Source organism: Eurosta solidaginis, chromosome 2 (assembly GCF_040869045.1).
Source record: "Eurosta solidaginis isolate ZX-2024a chromosome 2, ASM4086904v1, whole genome shotgun sequence".
In the NCBI taxonomy this organism is placed as follows: Eukaryota; Metazoa; Arthropoda; class Insecta; order Diptera; family Tephritidae; genus Eurosta; species Eurosta solidaginis.
The window spans coordinates 48,848,909-48,870,194 of NC_090320.1; the positions used below are offsets into that span (position 1 = coordinate 48,848,909).

The 21,286-nt window shown below is 35.1% G+C and overlaps 1 protein-coding gene across 9 annotated transcripts in view; it reads left to right on the forward strand.

Moving 5' to 3' along the window:
- The window catches only part of Dyrk2 (Dual-specificity tyrosine phosphorylation-regulated kinase 2), a 296,262-nt gene extending 278,714 nt beyond the window's left edge, over positions 1-17,548 (forward strand). For all 9 annotated transcript variants that reach the window (XM_067765263.1, XM_067765262.1, XM_067765261.1 and 6 more), the window contains one exon: positions 11,741-17,548. In XM_067765263.1, the coding sequence (XP_067621364.1) occupies positions 11,741-12,912 (1,172 nt within the window). In that variant the 3' untranslated portion in view covers positions 12,913-17,548. The remainder of the gene's footprint in view (positions 1-11,740) is intronic.
- Positions 17,549-21,286: the final 3,738 nt, after the last annotated feature.

Sequence of the window (21,286 nt, forward strand, 5' to 3'; positions counted from 1 at the left end):
TAAAGTTCTTTTTTTTATTTCTAATACTTAAAGAGAAAACATCTTTGAATTGTATAATTGAAACTATAAAAATTTGGAAAAAATTCTAAAAACATTTACGAAAACTTCGAACTTTTTACTTGGAACCCTCTAAATTTTTTGAGTATGCAGTCTTGTAGTCCAATCAATTTTAGTCTAACAAAGTACAAGTTATATGTCCCTCAAAATTTGTATTCGCGCCCCAAATAAAAAGTTCGAAAATTTCGTAAATTTTTTTCGAATTTAACTTTTATATTTTTCTCTAATATATTCATAAAAAATTGTATTAAGCGATATTAGCTTGTCTCGCTAATTAAATATATACATAAATTATATTGATATAATAGTGAACAGCGGAAGCGTTGCCAATAATTTGCTCATGTTCTGTTGAACGAACCTGAAAATATTCCACACAATTTTTGAAAATATATAGTAGGTATACATACATATACTTATTTGTGTCTAAAAGGAAAAGCAACAACAAGAGAATATTTAGGGACAAATAAGAAAGCGCGCAGCGGGGCATTCATATGCCTGAAGTTATGGATTTTCGAGTTCAAAACTCAGATCAGTCGAAAAGCTAGCTGATGAAAAAGTAAAATGCAGAAACATGTCCTATTAACCATCGCTGTGTGCAAATTTTGTAATTGTTCTGTTATATTAATAACAAAAAAAAATAGTTCGAAATTTCCTTAAAACTTGGTCGAATTTGATTTTTTTCGAAAACTTTTGGGCGATGAGTTTATATAGTGTCAGTTAAAAAATTAATAGAAACTTTTTATTAAATTGTCAAAAAATATAAAACTAAAATAAGTGGGATTAGGCACACTATTGCTTAGGGCAGACGGGTGTAGCCTTCACGCTCTGGTCAGTTCATTTTACGGCCAGCGGTAGAAGAGATAATCACCATATCGTTCCTGCGAAAGGTAGAATGAAAGTGAGAGCGAGAGGGAGAGAAAGAGCGACAGAGTGATGGAAAAAGAGTGTGAGAGGACAAGGTTGCAGTTTTTCGTATCTAACTTATATGCTTTTTAGTGAATGTAACTTCCGTCCTATGTTACCGAAACTGGCAATGCTTTGACTAACATTTTATTTAAATATTAAAAAAAAAACCTTGAGCAAACAACTGAAAATAAAGTTAAAGCTTTCTAAGCACTGCTGGGTATGCTGCTTATACGAATTTTGTATGTATTAATGAGTTACTTACGTCAAATACCACTAGAGTATGATTTGTTATTGGTATTGGCTTTGCCAACAAAAGTTTAGTAGCAGACAATTGGTATTGTTGCCAAAAAGTATTTCGTTTACTGCCATTTTACATGAATTAGAGTAAAGAGAATTGGTAGAGAGGAAGAGAGATTAAGAAGCAGATACTAACATCTCGCTTGCTTAAGAAAAAACGCACAAGAAAAAGGACAAAAGACTTGAATTCATATCTTATTTAAGATATTGTGTAAATGTTTATACACATGCACGCATACAGAAAAGAACAGAAAAATAGCAGTGACAATTTTTATCAGGTTACGTCAATTGAACACTTTTTCTTTTATTTTTGATATTTTGAAAAAACTGAAACTATGCAAACTAAACTCAAAAAAAAAAATCGAAAAAAATCGAAAATTTGATAAAATTTTAAATTTGAATTGAATTTAAATTTTTAATTTTTTGTTATTGATATTAGAGAAATATTAAAAAATTTGCACAGGCCGATGGTTGCAATGCCATGTTTCTGAATTTCACTTCATCAGCTGACTTTTGAACTCGAAATATCCAACATTCATAATGGTGTATAAATGTTTTTTTATCCACGTTTTGGGGAATACTTTTAGGCCCGCTCAACAGAATGTTACTAAAGTAGCTTTTGATTTTTTAACAGTGCGTTATTAGTAATGCTTCCGCTCTTCACTATTATATCAATTATCATTTTATAAATATTCGTTTAACGAGACAAGCTCATATCGCTTTATACATTTTTATTTATTATTATATTAGAGAAAAATAACAAACAAAAAATAAAAAATTTAACGAATCTTTCGAATTTTTTATTTGAAGCGCTATAAATTTTTCTGAGTGTGCAGTTTTGTAGCCCAATCAATTTTAGTCTGACCAAGTACAAGTAAAAGGTTTCTCAAAATTCACATTGGATTTCTACATTTTTTTTTTTCGATGGTTTTTTATATTTTCATGCAACCAAAGTTTGAATAACTTTTTTATATGAAAGAAAATCTAAAATACGCTTCGAAAAAAATTGTTAAAAATAAATGCAAATTTTGGAGACCTATATCTTATACTTTGTTAGACTAAAATTGATTTTGCTATAAAATGGTACACTCAAAAAAGTTAGAATTTTACATAAAAAATGCGAAATTTTCAAACTCTTTCGAAAACTTTTTTTTCGAGGTTGGTTTGTGAAAATGGTTTTCTGTTACAAAGTTTATGGAAGCTGGAAAAACTTAAGCAAAAATTTTACGGACGAAATTTGTTACAAATTGCTAGCGCTGTTTTTCTGCTCACTGCTGTATGTACACAGTAGAGATTATTGGCATAAATTTGCTGAAAATGTAAACGACAATAGCTTGAAAATCGATTCAATGAAGGGCACACATATTATTGGCACAGTAATTTATTAAACTCGTATTTTCAAAATTTAGTGAAAGGACTAAAATAAATTTTGCAAATTATTTTCATAAAGTTTCGAGCCAATACTATTCTCTAGCTCGATTTATTAATATAAAGTTTGTTTAGTAAAATGATGTAGATATTGTTATGCCGCATAGTTTCATACTATGTGATGAAAATTTAACTGTTGTTGTTATAGCGATAAAGACACGCCCGAAGGTTTTGGGGAGTGTTATCGATGTTGATGGTCCTTTATCGCATATAGAGGCGGTACATTGAGGTAACAAGCACCTTTAAGGTATAAGCCCGATAATATCGGGAACGATTTAATATGACCACATTGAAACTTCTAGGCCATACCGCCCCTCACCCTCTTGTGAGGGGGTCGCCAGAGCCTCGGCTGCTGTAAAACCGGGTTTGCTACGGATAAGTGAGGTTTACAGTTGGGTTGGAGAAGCTATAAATTGCGCTTCCATCCGCTTGAAAGGGTTGCGCTACACAACCCCCGAATCAATTGGGTATTTTATCCGTTATAATTTAAGCCCTCTAACCCCTCTTATGTAAGCTATTACATAGCACTACAAAACGAACGCTTGTAGATCAGAGCAATGCAGCAATCTCAATAGTAGAGCCATTTGTTAAATTAACGAAATGTGTACTCAAAGTCGAGGTCAGTTATTTGACCTTCAAATGTTTTTTTTTTTTTCTAATAAAATAATAAAAAAAAGTTCGTCAATTAAAGTTCTTTTTTTTATTTTTAATACTTAAAGAAAAAACATCTTTGATTTGTATAATTGAAAAAATTTGGAAAAAATTCGAAAAACATTTACGAAAACTTCGAACTTTTTACTTGTAACCCTCTAAATTTTTTGAGTATGCAGTCTTGTAGTCCAGTCAATTTTAGTCTAACAAAGTACAAGTTATATGTCTCTCAAAATTTGTATTCGCGCCCCAAATAAAAAGTTCGAAAATTTCGTAAATTTTTTTCGAATTTAATTTTCTTATTTTTCTCTAATATATTAATAAAAAAATTGTATTAAGCGATATTAGCTTGTCCCGCTAATTAAATATATACATAAATTAAATTGATATAATAGTTTACAGCGGAAGTAATGCCAATAATTTACTGCTTGAAAACGAACGAGCCTGAAAATATTCCACACTATTTTTGAAAGTAGGTATACATACATTTACTTATTTGTGTCTAAAAGGAAAATCAACAAGACGAGAATATTTAGGAACAAATAACAAAGCGCGCAGCGTGGCATTCATATGCCTGAAGGTATGGATTTTCGAGTTCAAAACTCAGCTTAGTCGAAAAGCTAGCTGATGAAGAAGTGAAATGCAGAAACATGTCCTATTAAACATCGCTGTGTGCAAATTTTGTAATTTTTCTCTTATATCAAATACAAAAAAAAAAAGAAATAGTTCGAAATTTCCTTTAAACTTTATCGAAATTGATTCTATTTTTTTCGGAAACTTTTGGGAGATGAATTTACATAGTGTCAGTTAAAAAATTAATAGAAACTTTTTATTAAATTGTCAGAAATATAAAAACTAAAATAAGTGGGAATAGGCACACTATTGCTTAGGGCAGACGGGTGTAGCCTTTACGCTCCGGTCAGTTCATTTTACGGTCAGCGCACAGTGTTTCGTGTAGAACAAGCTAGCTGGACAAAATTATTTTATGAGATTTTCCGTTTCATATGCAGTCATTTATTACAACTACGTCATTTTTTTCAGCCATATGTTCTTTTTTTTCCAAAATTTTACTTCATATGCATACATTTGCTTATTTCATATACAGTAACTCATGTGAATAAGTGACATAGATCCAAACAAATTTAAAGGACTTAAGAATATTACTTTATTGTACTTAAATTGAATGGACTACAAATCTCAATACTCTAAAAAATTCTAAAAATTCCGAAAAAAATTAAAATTTTTTATGAAAATTCGTCGATTTTTTCCAACATTTTTTAAATATAATTTAGTTTTTGTTATAGATCGTGACAAATTTTCTTATGGGAGATTAGTTAAAATAAATTTGCGAAAGCGAAAATTGTAAGAATTGTCCAAAAAGGAGTGTCTACTTATTTATGCGAGTGACTGTACATATGTACGTACATATTTTGTATTTATTTGAGTATTTATCCTGGCACTACAATTTTTACAAAATTATTTTATAGTGCCAGTCAGGAATGTAAAAGTGAATTACAATAATAATAATAACAATGTAAATAATTAAATTAATTATGTGAAAATTACTTATTACAAAAACTTAAAAGTAAAGTATCATACAAATTAGAAAAGACAATAGATTTAAATTAAATAAAACCTGATCCAACAAAAAGTTTTAGGGTAGGTTATCTTTTATAATTATGTTATTATTCGCTATCATCACTTTCATTCGATGAGTCACTTTTGGAATAGTCATGAGCATCAGCAACACTACTGTGAAAGCTTGAAGCAACTGGAGTATTTATTGACTCCTCAAAATTATCGGGGACAGTAAATTTAAGACTTCTGAAGTCAGACTTTTAAATTTTTTCTTAGGTATCTCCCTAAAACTGTTAACTAAAGGATCCGATGTTATAAGCAACATATTCATAAGATCTCTATTCGTGGCTTCACGCGACTGCTTTTGTGTGTTATCATCCCTGAATCGTCTCAAATCTTTATTACGGGCTTCCTGTGCTTCCTCAGATAGTTGATCAATAGGTAAAATTGCTGATTTTATAATATCAGTACTATGCACGAAGATTTTATGAACAGTAACATGCATATTAAACCATGGATAGAGATCTACGTATAGTTTTATAGTCTCGACCGCAAATTTTTCAAATCTTTGGATATTTATATTGTACCCAGATGCTTATGCGCGAAGAAGAGTGTCGAATCTTTTGATGAGCGTTACATCCAATCCCGTAATCTCAGCACTAGCCTCAGAATTTTAGAAAAACCTACGAGCAGTGTTGCCGTCATTGGTATTGCCGAAACCTGGTTTTGGTTTATCTACTATCAATCCAAGTACACTTTTAAATTTATTCTGGATTTCGTTGAAATGTAGCTTTACACTCTCTTTACCTGCCTCATTCCTAAGCTGCCATTTTTTTACTTCGAGGCGATAACTTATGTGAAGCAAGCATTCAAATCTTTTGGAGTGGCACCACAAATATAACACTTTTGTCCGGAAGAAGTTTCAGTCAAAGCATTGCAAACTTTTTCGTCAATCATTGTTAGAAGCATATTGTGATTTACGGAAACTTCGTATTCTTCGAGCATGTACTTTGTTGGCAACAACGCATTTATCTCCTCTGAAACTTTTGTCGTTTCAAAAACAATAAAATCTTTTATTTCTTTAGAAAAAATAAATTTAATTGGACGACAATACATGGTAGAAGAAGGTCGAGGATTCTGCCAAACAATGTTACCTTTTTCATCCTGTAATTGAAAAGGAACGAAAGAAGATATAAACAAAAACTCATCAGTGTCAGAACTGCATGTAAACTTTTGCTTATATGTGCTATGGCCAGAGCTTCCATCGCAACCCTACTTGCTGATTAAAGTATACGTCAAATTTGTAGGTAATAAACTAACAAAAACTTCTTGATTTGCTAAAACTAAACGCTCAGCAGTTTTATATAATACGGACTGGATTTTAATTTCCGCACGTGTTTCACCCACATCAATTTCATTTGGATAGCATTCTGCCTTAGCTTTTCTTAGACTATAAAATGATGGATAAACCGTATGGCCTGCCTTGATGCTCCACTTCCGAGTTGTTTTGTACCCATGAGTCGTCGACTTGCTATCTACGTAGTATGCTAAAGCTTCTACATTGCTCAAGCATCCTGCATCTGGCTCACATGTCATCTTTTTGCCGGATATTTGAGTGGTTTCCTGGGATTTTTTTATAATGTTAGCAATATTTCTGTTTCCGGACATACGCGTTGATACTTCTGCCGTATAAAGTAACTCACCAGGACTTCTAGATTGCAAGAGGTCATCCACTCGACGCCGTTTGGTTTTTTCTCTGCAGCTAACAAAGTCCTTTCGTCTTCCGGGGCCGGGGTTACCTGAAGAAGTGGTTGGTTGTTCTGATGGCAACTTTGAATCCACCGTTATCGTAAATGTGAAGTCTGGACCCGAAAGCCACTTCGAGTTTTTATTCAAAAATTGCTCCTTATGTCTTCCAGAAGTGTTCCACTTTTGATCCAGCTTCGACGAATATGCCGATATTTGTAAGCTTAAACTTTTTATCGAATACTCGGCTGCTTCGCTTAAATCGTACTTAAGTACAACAAAACTAAATAATTTTTATATCTGGTTTCCTTCGAATGTTGAACCCAAATGTAAAAAAACTCCGTTCTTGGTACGGTTATAACTAAACTGCTTTGTGTTTTTGATTTTCCGACAGGGTGAATAGTTGATGATTGTTGTGCTGCCATCTTAAGTGTCGTTGATCGTTCTGATTTGTTATCAGTTGTGCAGTATTTATATTACATTCAGGTATTGGCGTAGATGCTACCAAATGGGGCTGTTTTGTGTAGCGTTCCTGTGTGGTTATACCTGCATTAGGATTGCTTTGTATGTACCTGTTTTTATGCCTTGGTGACTGGTGCGGTAGGTTGTGGCATATTGAAGTCAGTGATCTTCGCCTTTTTGCTTTTGGTGTGCTCTTGTTGACCTTGCGCGTTTATTTTTGTGTGTTTTATGGCTACGTATTTGTTCCCTGTACCTGGATATTTTTTTTGCCGTTTGTATATTAGTTTTAAAGGTTCAAATATCTCGTCGGAGCTGGTACGTACATACATCCTATTTTATATGTAGAGATAACTAAATCTACAAAAAAAAAATTAAAAATATATGTGCAAAGAATTCGCAATGGTTTTTTTTTCGACTATTAGAGAATACTTGCGACTATAACATATGTAAAATTTAGCCTGGATGTCCGCGGATGTATGTAACTTTTTTCTCCCTAAAGTTAAAAATATAGAGAAAAAATACCTGTTCTTCTTAATAACGGAATGTTAAATATATTGAAAATACTCTAATTGCGAAAGAATTACTATTAAAAAAATTTACTTACCTTCGAGCTTAGAATCCAACAAAAAAATTATATAAAAGTGTTCACTTAAAAGAAATATGAAGCTTAATATTCAACAAGAATTTTGCAAATTAATCAATGCATTTTACGGCCACTCCTGCCTTCTTACTTCAATTACTCAATATATATGAGCAAAAATATCAAAAAAAAAAAGCAAAAATCCCGTTATTTTGTTTGGTTTCTTTCATTTCTCATTACACTTTTCTTGGAATAAGAACTTTGTTTTTGTCCAGCTAGCTTGTTCTACACGAAACACTGTGCAGCGGTAGAAGAGATAATCACCATATCGTTCCTTCGAAAGGTAGAATGAAAGTGAGAGCGAGAGGGAGAGAGAGAGCGACAGAGAGAAGGAAAAAGAGTGTGAGAAGGCAACGTTGCAGTTTTTTCTTCTCTAACTTATATGCTTTTGAGTGAATATAACTTCCGTCCTATGTTACCGAAACTGGCAATGCTTTAAAATTATTTTCTTTTAATCAATCTTAAAAAAAATCCAAAGTCCTTCAAACAAGCGTGACAAATATTTCATATTGGCCAATTTGTGTTCATATTAAAAATGTAAAAGTTTTACTAACATTTTATTTAAGTATTAAAAAACAACCTTGAGCAAACAGCTGAAAACTGCTGGATATGCTGCTTATACGAATTTTGTATGTATTAGTGAGTTACTTACGTCAAATACCACTACGAGTATGATTTGTTATTGGCATTGGCTTTGCCAACAAAAGTTTAGTAGCAGACAATTGGTATTGTTGCCAAAAATATTTCGTTTAATGCCATTTTACATGAATTAGAGTAAAGAGAAAATAAGTATCGGTTTACAATTTGGTAGAGAGGAAGAGGAAGAGAGATTAAGAAGCAGATACTAACATCTCGCTTGCTTAAGCAAAAACGCACAAGAAAACGTACAAAAGACTTGAATTCATATCTTATTTAAGGTATTGTGTAAATGTTTATACACATGCACGCATACAGCAAAGAACAGAAAAATAGCAGTGACAATTTTTATCAGGTTACGTCAATTGAACACTTTTTCTTTTATTTTTGATATTTTGGGAAAAAACTGAAACTATGCAAACTAAACTCAAAAAAAAAAATCGAAAAAAATCGAAAATTTGATAAAATTTTAAATTTGAATTGAAATTTAAATTTTTAATTTTTTGTTATTGATATTAGAGAAATATTAAAAAATTTGCACAGGTCGATGGTTGCAAGGCCATGTTTCTGAATTTCACTTCATCAGCTGACTTTTGAACTCGAAATATCCAACATTCATAATGGTGTATAAATGTTTTTTTATCCACGTTGTGGGGAATACTTTTAGGCTCGCTCAACAGAATGTTACTAAAGTAGCTTTGGATTTTCTAACAGTGCGTTATTAATAATGCTTCCGCTCTTCACTATTATATCAATATTATTTTATAAATATTTATTTAATGAGACAAGCTCATATCGCTTTATACATTCTTATTTATTATTATATTAGAGAAAAATAACAAAAAAACTAAAAAATTGTACGAATGTTTTGAATTTTTTATTTGAAGCGCTATATATTTTTCTGAGTGTGCAGTTTTGTAGCCCAATCAATTTTAGTCTAACCAAGTACAAGTAAAAGGTCTCCCAAAGTTCGCATTGCATTTCTACATTTTTTTTTTTTTTCGAATGGTTTTTTAGATTTTCATGCAACCAAAGTTTGAATAACTTTTTTATATGGAAGAAAATCTGAAATACCCTTCGAAAAAAATTGTTAAAAATAAATGCAATTTTTGGAGACCTATATCTTATACTATAAAAAGTTAGAGTTTTACATAAAAAATGCGAAATTTTCAAACTCTTTCGAAAACTTTTTTTTCGAGGTTGGTTTGTGAAAATGGTTTTCTGTTACAAAGTTTGTGGAAGCTGGAAAAACTTAAGCAAAGAATTTTACGGACGAAATTTGTTACAAATTGCTAACGCTGTTTTTCAGCTCACTACTGTATCTGCACAGTAGAGATTATTGGCATAAATTTGCTGAAAATGTAAACGACAATAGCTTGAAAATCGATTCAATTAAGGGCACACATTATTGGCACAGTAATTTATTAAACGAATATAACTCGTATTTTCAAAATTTAGTGAAAGGACTAAAATTAATTTTGCAAATTATTTTCATAAAGTTTTGAGCAAGTACTATTCTCTAGCTCGATTTATAAATATAAAGTTTTGTTTAGTAAAATGATGTAGATATTTTTATGCCGCATAGTTTCCTACTATGTAATGAAATTTAACTGTTCTTGTTTTAGCGATAAAGACACGCCCGAAGGTTTTGGGGAGTGTTATCGATGTTATGGTCCTTTGTGGGGTATAGAGGCGGTACGTTGAGGTAACAAGCATCTTTAAGGTATAAGCCCGATAATATCGGGAACGATTTAATATGACCACATTGAAACTTCTAGGCCATACCGCCCCTCACCGTCTTGTGAGGGGGTCGCTGGAGCCTCGGCTGCTATAAAACCGGGTTCGCTAGGGGTAATTGAGGTTTACAATTGTGTTGGAGAAGCTATAAATTGCGCTTCCATCCGCTTGAAAGGGTTGCGCTACACAACCCCCGAATCAATTGGGTATTTTAGCCGTTATATTTTAAGCCCTCTAACCCCTCGTATGTAAGCTATTACATTGCACTACAAAAGGAACGCTTGTAGATCACAGCAATGCAGCATTCTCAATAGTAAAACCATTTGTTAAACTAACGAAATGTGCACTCAAAGTCAAGGTCAGTTATTTGACCTTCAAATGTTATGTCATCAAGCAGCAGCTATAAAATTGTGATTTATTTTATCATTGCAGATGCCACATCTTTTCTCTTCTAATTGACCTTTATATGAATAGGTTGCCTAAGTTGAACATAAATAACGAAAATTTTTGCTATCGACATTACTTCTTTCGCAAAAAGTTAAATTTTTAACTAAATGTTCAATCAAAAATTAGTGAAAATCAGTGTAGCTACGCAAACTGATTTTGAATGAATTTGAAGAGGTGTGGTAATGAAGTTCTGGGAATTTGCCAATAAAAAACCAGAAAATGAAGTTTTAAGAAAACGTTTACTATCGACCTTCACAATACGTTTCCTCTAACTCTAAACAATGATGTCAACGTTTGTCCCATAATTTGAAGCACCTTTGGTAGTCATCTGTAAATAGTCCACTTAGCACCACGGTTACAGCTCTTAGACCGCCATTATGAGTTCGAATCGAAAAAAGTCGCACGGAGCAATATCGTTTCTATAGGGTAGGTGAGGCAAATTTGGGATGCTTTTTCTGCTAAAAACTCTTGCAAAGCGAACAAAGAATGGGCCGGTTTATTGTCGTGACGCAATATCGAGCCATCCTTGGCGAGCTCGGGTCGAAAAAGAAAAATACGTGCCCGCAGCCTCTTCAAAACGCGAACATAGAATTTTCTAGTAACTGTCTGGCCAAAGGTGAAGTAATAACGAAGAATTATGCCGTATATATCGAAAAAAAATAATTGTCAAAATTTCCTTCAGACGTGACTTTGACATACTCGCTTTCGTTGACCGCTCCCCACCCTTTTCCACCCGCTGTAAACTTTGTTTACGCTTCTGTTGGTCTTACTAAAATAGCCAATATTTGACTATACCTTCGTGTTTCGTTCTTGGTCTTCGACAAACATTTTTCCATCTCCCTCCCATTCCAACTCCCGCTCTCACTCCCTCTCCCACTCCCAACCTCACTTCCATCCCAGAGCGTTGCCCAGATTTAAAAAGCGAGCCCCGATTTTTCTTCTTTATCTTCAGTTTTTCTTCTTATACTTCTCCAGACCTTATTCCATTTATCTGTTGTATAAACTGTTCGGCATACGAGTCTGCATACGACGACCCAGCTAAATAAGAGTGCATATCCGCAACATTCCTATAGTTTCTATAATTTTTATTTATTTTTTTTAAGAAATAAAAACGCCAACATTTCACACAAATCCAAATTCTTTTCTTCCACACAGGTTGCATCCTTGCCGAACTATACACTGGCTTTCCACTCTTCCCCGGCGAGAATGAAGTCGAGCAATTAGCCTGCATCATGGAAGTAATTGGGCTGCCACCAAAGGACCTCATTGCTAACGCTACACGACGTCGTTTATTTTTTGACTCACGTGGCGCACCACGTTGCACCACCAATTCCAAAGGACGCAAACGCTTGCCAGGCGGCAAATCGCTCACTAAAATTCTCTTCTGCCAAGATCGTTATTTTATTAATTTCCTGCAACGTTGCTTGGAATGGGATCCGGCGCAACGTATGACGCCAGAAGAAGCAGCACATCATGAATTCTTGACACTCTCCTCATCCAGCCGTCATCGCAGCTGCCGCATGCCAAACTCCTCATCAACTGGTGGTCTAAATAAGAACTCGTCGCAAAAATCATCCTGCTATAGTTTCACTGAAGTATCAACACCAACAAATCCTAAGAATGCAATTGGTGGTGCCGGTTGCGCGACGGGTGGTAGTAGCAATGTTAGTGGTAATATCAATGGTAATAATAGTGGCAGTAGTGGTGCTGTTATCGCATCAATCACTAGCACCACCGCAGTAAGTAACGCAGCCATCACTACAACAACAAGCAAAGCGACAAGCACAGCGCAACCAACACGCAACAACGCCAGCCTTGCAGCGCATGCACATCACGCTACATCTTCGGGACATCTGCCCGATATTAAATTGAGTGCAAGCGATAAGTACAGTAGTCTACAAAAAGTAGCAGTGCGCTCGAAAATCACCTCTTCTGTGTCTGATTTGGACTCTGTGCCACAATATACGTTACATCGCAGCATTTATGGTGGTACAAATGGTTTGACGCATGGCGGCACGGCAGCGCGCAAACATCTCATCACAAGCGGCACCATTGCGACCACTTCTAGTAAATATGGTTTGGGTTTAGGTGGTGGTGGTGGTATTGGTGGTGGTTCGCACAGTCATCTCATACATCAGAGCACAACATTGTCACATCATGGTGGCGCTGGCGCTAGTAGCGGTCACAGTAATGGTCATAATAATGCGCATAGTGGTGGAGGCGCTGGCGCTAACTCAGGCAGTAGCGGCCTCAGCAATCACACGAACAACAATGTAACACATTCACAATCGACGGGTGATGTATCAGCGATTTTTGGACGCGCTTGACTTCGCGCACGACCAACTAAACTTGAGCTCAAAAAATGCAAACTAGTCAATATGGTAGATTTTTGGAGCTAGAAGTGGAAGTAAGTGGCGGTGTGTGAATTGTGCTGAGGCAGTGGAGCAAGGAGAGTTTGCTAATGACAGTAAATATAACGTGTGCACGTGTGTATAGCATGTGCATGTGCGTGTCACTGACTGAAGGCAGTTTATTATTTGAGGTTATTGAATCGTCTAGGTGGTAGACCACGTCTTGAAAATGGCGTATTTGGCGCTGCCTAAGTGGCATTATAAATACATACATACATAAACACATACATATATCAAATTTCAACTGCATTATGCATAAAATCTATATATAACTGTACTTGTATGTATGTATGATAGGTATAAGTTTAAATTTTTGGCTTTATAGCTAGGCATGAAACTATTCGAAAAATAAACGTATTTTATTCGACAGGTATTCGCTAATCGAATAATATTTGTTCGAACTTTTTATTCGAATACCTTACCTTGCCGTTCGAGTATCTTAGACAACTATTCGAATAATGATTTGCAAAAATAGGGACAAAGTGTGTTGTTTTTTGCAAATCATTATTCGTATAGCGGTATGCGAATAATAAAATATTCGAATAGTAAAATATTATTCGAATAGTACGGCATTATTCGAATGATTTGAAAGTATTAATCGTTTATTCGAATAATGTATATTTGAATATTATAATCCCACTACTATTTATAGCAGTTAAAGAGGGGTGTGCAGAAATTGGATTGGTCGACATTTTTGTGTTAATTAAAAACTTTACAAACCAAAAGTGGCACGAAATAAAATGCATACCATTAATGGCGAAAAAAGTTCATTCATTTGAGAATTTGTATTCCGAAAATCCTTTCAAAATTTTTTTCACCGTACCAGCTGCCTATCGACTTTACGCTCATTTGCATAAAAATAATTTTATGAGCACACATTAGATTTTAGTTCGAAAATACGTTTGTATGAGTATGCGTGTTTTTGGGAAAAAAATAAATCTCTTATATAAAAAATTGAATTTAGTTAATGTAAGTTGCAATGATAGAAGGCGTGTGAATTTCAATTAAATGTAAGCAAGGTTACAATGCATGAAAAATTTAAGTTACAAATGAAATAAGAATTAAAATGTGAAATTAAATATAAATAATACAAAAATATAGTAACAAAAAAAAAAAGCAAAAAACACAAAAAAAGTTTTCAAACTTATTACATAAACAATAAAAATTAAATAGTTTAAGATCTTATAAAAGTGTACTGTCATGGTTTAGCACATAAAACATAAGCTGTAGCAATTAAGATAAAAAAATCAAGGCGAATTTAGTACCAGGTGGTGTTGAATACATCAGCTGATTGCTCCTTCTTGTTAATTTCCAAGCAACGCCTTCTGCACAACGAATTGGATTCAATTCGATTTGGCATCATATTGTATAGATCAAGGCGAATCCTACCAGGTGGTGGCAAAGCAAATTCAACCAATTCGCCGTGCAGAAGAATGTCGAATCAAAAGAAAATTTTCATTGATTTCGATTAACTGACATATTGTTGCACAAGGCGTTGTATGGAAAATAATCAAGAAGAAGCAATCAGCTGTTGGGATAACAACGCCTGGTACTGAATTCGCCTTGGTATAGATTCACCTTAATATATATCGAGGCGAATTCAGTATCAAATGGTGTTATCCCATCAGCTGATTGCTTCTTCTTGATGATATCCAAGCAATGCTTTAGCACAGCAAGATATCAGTTATTCGAATTCAATGCTACATTTTTTTTTTTTTTATTTGACATTCTTCTACAGGGCGAATCGGGTTCAATTCGCTTTGCTATCACCTTGAATAGTTTCGCCTTGACATATGCATACATAGAACTCATTGGATTTTAGAAATAAATCATAAAAAAAATTATTCAGTTCATAGTTTTAACTAAGTGTACTAAAAGAAAAAAAATCAAATTCTTCATGCTAAAATTTAACGTTTAGGCACTCCGCATACGACTCGGCTCGCCATCGTACCGTAATCGTGTTTCTCATTTAACGACAATGACTTTACGCTTATAGATCCACAAACAATGCGACAAACGATCGTCAAATTACGAATTGTGAGAATTTAGAACGATGAAAATTTGTTTTTTTTTTACATTTTTTGTTAGAACAGTCTGCATTCGAGAGCTTCGGAAAACTTTTCGTAGGCTTTCACCCACATGTCGCGTGAACACAGCGACAGAGATTCAGTAAAGCATGCAGTCAGGCAGTTTCAGCTTCAAACAGTAAACATCTCATGCGTTAGTGCTATGCTCATGCACTCTCCATGTAAACACATACACTACAAAAAAGTTGCGTATTTATTGGAAGCTCCGCTGGCGTTGTACATAACTGTGTGGTATATACATAAAAGGTTACACTGAGTGAATTGGCAAGCAAAGAAGCGACAGTTAATGTCATGTGGAGGTACTTCAGATATAGGAAATACTTTGTGTATATCTCGATTTTTTCTGATGAAGTTATACTATAACGCAATGAAGAACGACACGGGACAGACGCGTCCCATAAGAAGTTGGATTTCCCCTTTGAAAATTTAGCTTCGATAACTGAACTCACTAGGCATCAGTCGATAAAGGAATCTACCAAATCGGTTCGGAAGCTCTTGTGATACTGCTTATGCTCCTGATTTATATGTTACCGGATCTCGGCTTACTTGACAAGGGCAGCTGTGTCAAACAGTTTGTTTGTGGTTGGAATGTCTCTACCTTTGGTTCTGAGGCGTCATTGGGAGACGTCCTGAGTGCGGTCTTTGTCAGCCCTGACAGTTTCTCTAGCGTTTGCTGTGACAGTTTTCTGCTATTCATGTAGGGACATCTTAATAAACCGTGCTGAACGCCGTATTGCCTACTTGCTGCGCGAGTTCGCTGCTCCTGGTGTTGGCTGGAAAACGGCAAATCTAGAGCCCTTGATGTGCATTCAATTCGCAAAGAATTTAGCAGTTTTCGCCTGTGAGTAGCACAGTGGTAAAGAGTGCCAATAGGATTGAAGGCGTTGACCTTCTAAGCTATTGTCGCTGCGGTCGATGTCAAGGATGAATCACTGCAATCTTTCAGGTGAAGGTCAGTTGCCGATGACTTCACTAGTATCTGAACAGCCATCCATACTCTTTTCAATTGATCATTCAGTTGTATTCGATATATCAGAACGCCGAACATTTATTAACTTAAAAAAAGCTAACGAACTATAGAGGCCTGAGAGAATTAACGGAACGCGCTCTTCCCCTGACTGACGTTCAACTCCGGCGATCGCGATAAGCGATTCCATTAGCTGGCGTACGTTTTCCAACGCTATGCTTTGGCATTCCTAAAAAATGGAAACAGGCTAATTTCTACATATCGACTCTTGCTCTTTAACAAGAGAGTCTAAAACAGAGGTTGTCAGCTAGTGGAATTATTATTCGCGTTCACACATGTCGTAGCAACGTCGGAGAACGCCGTTGTTTATTTGCGTTGAGTGATAAAAAAATATGCGTACATAAAGCTGCAGACATTGGTGCTTTATCGGTAACCGTATCGGTAACCTTATAACAGCTGATTCGACCAACCTTATGGGAATCAATGCAATGGATTATTGGTGCCGCTAAGGTCGTAACCGTATCGTAGCCAACCAATTGGTTTTTGGTTTACCGTCGTAACGATAAATAGCTGATTACGTTAGGGATACGACTACAGCGATACGACATACGGCACCAATGACTCCCGCTTAAGTCTTGCCTTATTGCTTGTCAATCAACGACTAACCCACCACCACTACGATGGTATTACAATTATCACCCGTGTTAATCGTCTTGATCTGATTGTTTAGCAGATTGTACATACGACTTCAAACACTTAACCAGATACATAACATACACAATGTTTGCCTGGATGTGAAGTGTTTCCAAGCCATTGTAATGTGGGCGCTCCCAATGCTCAATTTCCATCTATTCTAAAAAGAAAATTTATCAACAAAATTTCTTCATCGCTCTACATTTTGACGAATCGTACTTTTCCGATCGTACTTTGTCGATCGTTTGTAGCATTGCTTGTGGATCTGTAAGCCTATCGTCATCGTCCGCTTTATGGAAAATATGAGTACAATACTATGATGAGCCAACCCGTCTGAGGAGGCCCTTAGTCACTGCGGTGTTAAGCAAATGCTGATTGATTCATGAAAAAAACACTCGCATACATTCATTAATTAGAAAATTCTGCACATATTCTTGACATACACAAAAAATTTAATCTTCCATTAATTTAGTTTTACGGTTTTTAGTAAATTTTTACATAAACTGCCTTTTGATGACCACTGTATATAAATATTTGTTCAAGCATATGCTGACATACGAATAATCATAAAAAAGAAAATAACATTTAGTATACGCAGGTTAACTGTAAAATAAACAAAAATTGATTGTCGTACATTTCAGACAAATAAAAAAAAAATATGCCTAAAGCATATCTTGTAAAAACATTGACATACCAACAAAAGAATTGTCTCACTGTAACAAACACTGCTCTAATTTCAATAAAAAAAAAAATACTTTATACTATGAAACGAAAATAAAATTTATTTAAAAAAATTTCAAAAAAACACTTGATTTATCTTTGTTTTTTAATTTTGCATACGTTTTTTGTTGGGTATTGGCTACACCTTGTTAGGTTGTTATTTGATTTAAACCCAGAGATTGCATATAACGGTTAAGCAGAAAAAGCAATTTGGTTTATCACGTATAACAACTGATATCATGATCAAAAAAGGCTTTCTCAGTGAGATATGTTTATTTTTAAATTTTTCGGTTTTTCTCAGTGATCAATTTTTATTTTCAAATGTTTTCTCACTCACGTTCACTGAGATCGTTTAGTGTGATTTATTACTTAAGGTTTTCCTAAAACTGTTATTTTGCGACCGAAATACGTTGCGGGCATGGCCAATCTCTCGTCTGTTCAGCAAAATTTAAACCACAAATACCGTAGTATTGGCCCAATAGTACATTTTTGGGGTCATCAGGTATTATTTCCAAAACCATTTTGAAATCATTGCTAGATTGCTCGGGGATCATTTCGAGGCCTTTTTGTAGTAATGCTGTGAACATTACGGGGGTAAATTTTGAGACAATTTCGGGATTAGTTTTGGTTTTCGACGGGATTGATTGTAGTACCTATTTCGTAATCATTTGGAGGTGTAAGGGCACGGTTTGAAGTTACTTCTGCGACTACTTTGAGGTAATTTTGGCACAATTTCGGAATTATATCGGGGCTTTTTTAAGGTCGTTATGTGGTCATGCCGAAGCTATTTCGATATAATTCCAGGGTTATATTAGCGATTATTTCGGGACAAATAAGGGGAAATTCATTTACGAATACGAAATGTGGGGATAATTCATTTATGAGTACGAAAAGTTATCTGGCTGTTATTATTATCAGATTGTTATCGCCATGTTAATGGCTTGCTATCACTGAGATCGTTTAGGGTGTTTCATTGCTTAAGGTTCATTTTTAAAACTGTTATTTTGCGACCGAAATAAATTTTGGGAATGGTAAATCTCTCGTCTGTTCAGTTAGAATTATATAATAATACTCTACAGATAACTGTTATCCCTCAAAAATCATACTACGTCGCGACCGTACATTTTTTGGGTCACGAGGGACTATTTCTAGCACCATTTTGAAATCATTGCTGAACTGTTCGAGGGGATAATTTTGAGACTTTTTTGTAGTAGTGTTGGGATCATTGCGGCACTATTTTGAGATCAAATCGGAATATTTTGGATTTCGTCGGGAACCAATTATGTAAAATTTCGAGATCATTTTGCAGGTGTTGGGGAACAGTTCGGAATTATTTCCACGACTACTATGCGATAAATTCGGCACTATTTCAAATTATGTCGGGGGTATTTTGAGGTCGTTAAGGGATTAACTTGGGTGCATTTCGGAGCCAATTCCATATAGTTCCGGGGTCATTTTAGCGACTTTTTCTGCATCATTTGGAGCTTAATTGGGAAAATCCATTTATGAATACGAACAGTTATCGGATTGTTATTGGCATAGAAATGGTTTGCTATCGATGTGTTGTCGGCTTGTTATCATGACAACTGTTATCTATGTATCGATATATTGTTGGTGAAGTATCGACTTATTATCGAAAAGTTATACCGGAATGTCAAGGAATCCGATTATTTTCGGAATCGGATTTGAAACCAATGAATTCAAACGTTTTTGTTTAGTTTTATTTCTTTTTGATCTATAAATTTAATTTGAACATGAAAGCGAAAATTTCACAGTCCGCTGCACGAATATTTATTGGTTTCAAATCCGATTCCGACAACAATCGGATTGCTTGACACCCCTAATAGATTTGTTATTGAAAAAATATCGATTTTCTATCAAAAAGCTATTAATTTATTGTCGAAAAAATATCGATTTGTTTCGAAAACATTTCTATTTGTTAACGAAAACTCAATCGATAACTCTACTGAAACATTTCGATAACAAATTGGTATTTTATCGATAACATATTGAAATTTTTTCAATAGAAGATCGAAATTTTTTCAGTAGAAAATTGAAACGTTTTTGATAACATTTCTATAATAATACATCGATGTCGTTCCCAGCAACTCTGTAACTTGTCTTTAAAGCAGTGCCGCCATTTAACTGTTATTTAAAGCGTGGTCATTAAAAACTGCTTTAATTGAAAATATCGTCTTCGTCAACTGTTATTTGCGATCTCTGTCCAAAACACAATTATGTTGCCAATTTTATTTAATATTTGCTCAAATAACTTAGTCGTGAACTTTGCACACCAGTGCTCATAATTGGCGACTATTAAGTATTTCTACAAGAACACGTGATTATCATTTGCATAAAAACTCAAAAAGGATCAAACACGTGGTGCAACAGGGTGGTGTCCTATTCCAACTTGTGCTTAATTTTCTCATATCGAAGCTTCCTTGGACTTGCCATAGTGTCCTACGCCGATGAATGCACAATAATAGCCACTGAGCCAGGCCCTTCAGCAAACTTAACGACTCCAAAGTCTTTCCACTTTTTCCCACCTCGCGAAATTTAGCACTATCACCGACCAATTTTTGGGCGACCTTATCTACAAAGTGGAAGTGGCAAATTTCGGCAATATTGGACATTGACGTCGATGGCGTTACGCTGCCGACTGTCCGGCACCCAAAATTACTGGGTATAACTTTCGATCAGGACCTACATTTTGGCGAGTATGCAGCCTCAATTATACCTGAAGTTTAGAACGGTAACAAAATCCTCAAGTCCCTTGTTGGCAGCGCTTGGGGCACAGATAAAGAATCGCTCAAGAAGGCCACCGAGCCTTAAAAAAAACACCGCGCCCGGAACTGCCAACATCATTTACACAGCGAGGCGAAAATATTTCCCACAAAAGAGAAACGAAATGCTGAACAAACAGTAGAATACCTAGAAACCTGGGTATGCTAAGAGACATCTGATTGCAGCGGCCCAGCCTCCCAGGTACTTAACGAGTCATCTCCGTAATGACTATGAAGAAATCCGATGCAATAAGACTCAGCCGCTTGTAGCTCATGAGCACAAACAAGCCCTCAATATTATCAATTATGAGTCGGCAGAGGTTTATGCCGATAATTTCCCGGCAAACACCCTTTCTCAAAGTCCACTGAGACTGTTTGCACGATAGCTATACTCTTGTTCGATACTAGTGCAATTCGCTGCAGAGATGTAAAAATATGAACAAGCGAGCCGGAAATACACTTTGCGCATTTTTTTTTTTTTTTTTCAAAGTCATATTATTGGTGCAATGAAATAGCGCCCAGGGAAATAATGTCTGCTGCTATTTGGAAACAACGCGCTCAGTAACATGACATTGAAACCAACTCAAAAGATGCTCTTAAACGGTTAAAACTAAACTTTGTACTAATATGTACTAAAAATAATTGCATAGTATACTTCCAGGCCAAGAAGTAGGCAAATACAGCAGCGCTGCCAGCTCATGGCATTTGCATTTCTCTTTTTGGGTTTTGAGTTCAATGGCAATAACTATGTCCTCATAGGCAAAGTTATCCCTCTTCTATTTTTTTATGTTGCCCTGTGAATTTATTTTTCCGTTATTTCATTGTTGTTTTTCCAACGTTGTTAGTTTTCAATTCTCCTATATATTTTCATTGGGTTTTTAATGGCACCACGCCAAATTAATTCACACTGATTTCTGTTAGGAATCCAAAACTTTCCCCGACTCCACGTCAGGGAAGCATTGCATCTCCCACCTCCGCCAGAATCAACCTAATGGCCTATTTTTATTTCCGGTTCAACCAAAAAGCTCAAATATTTTGCA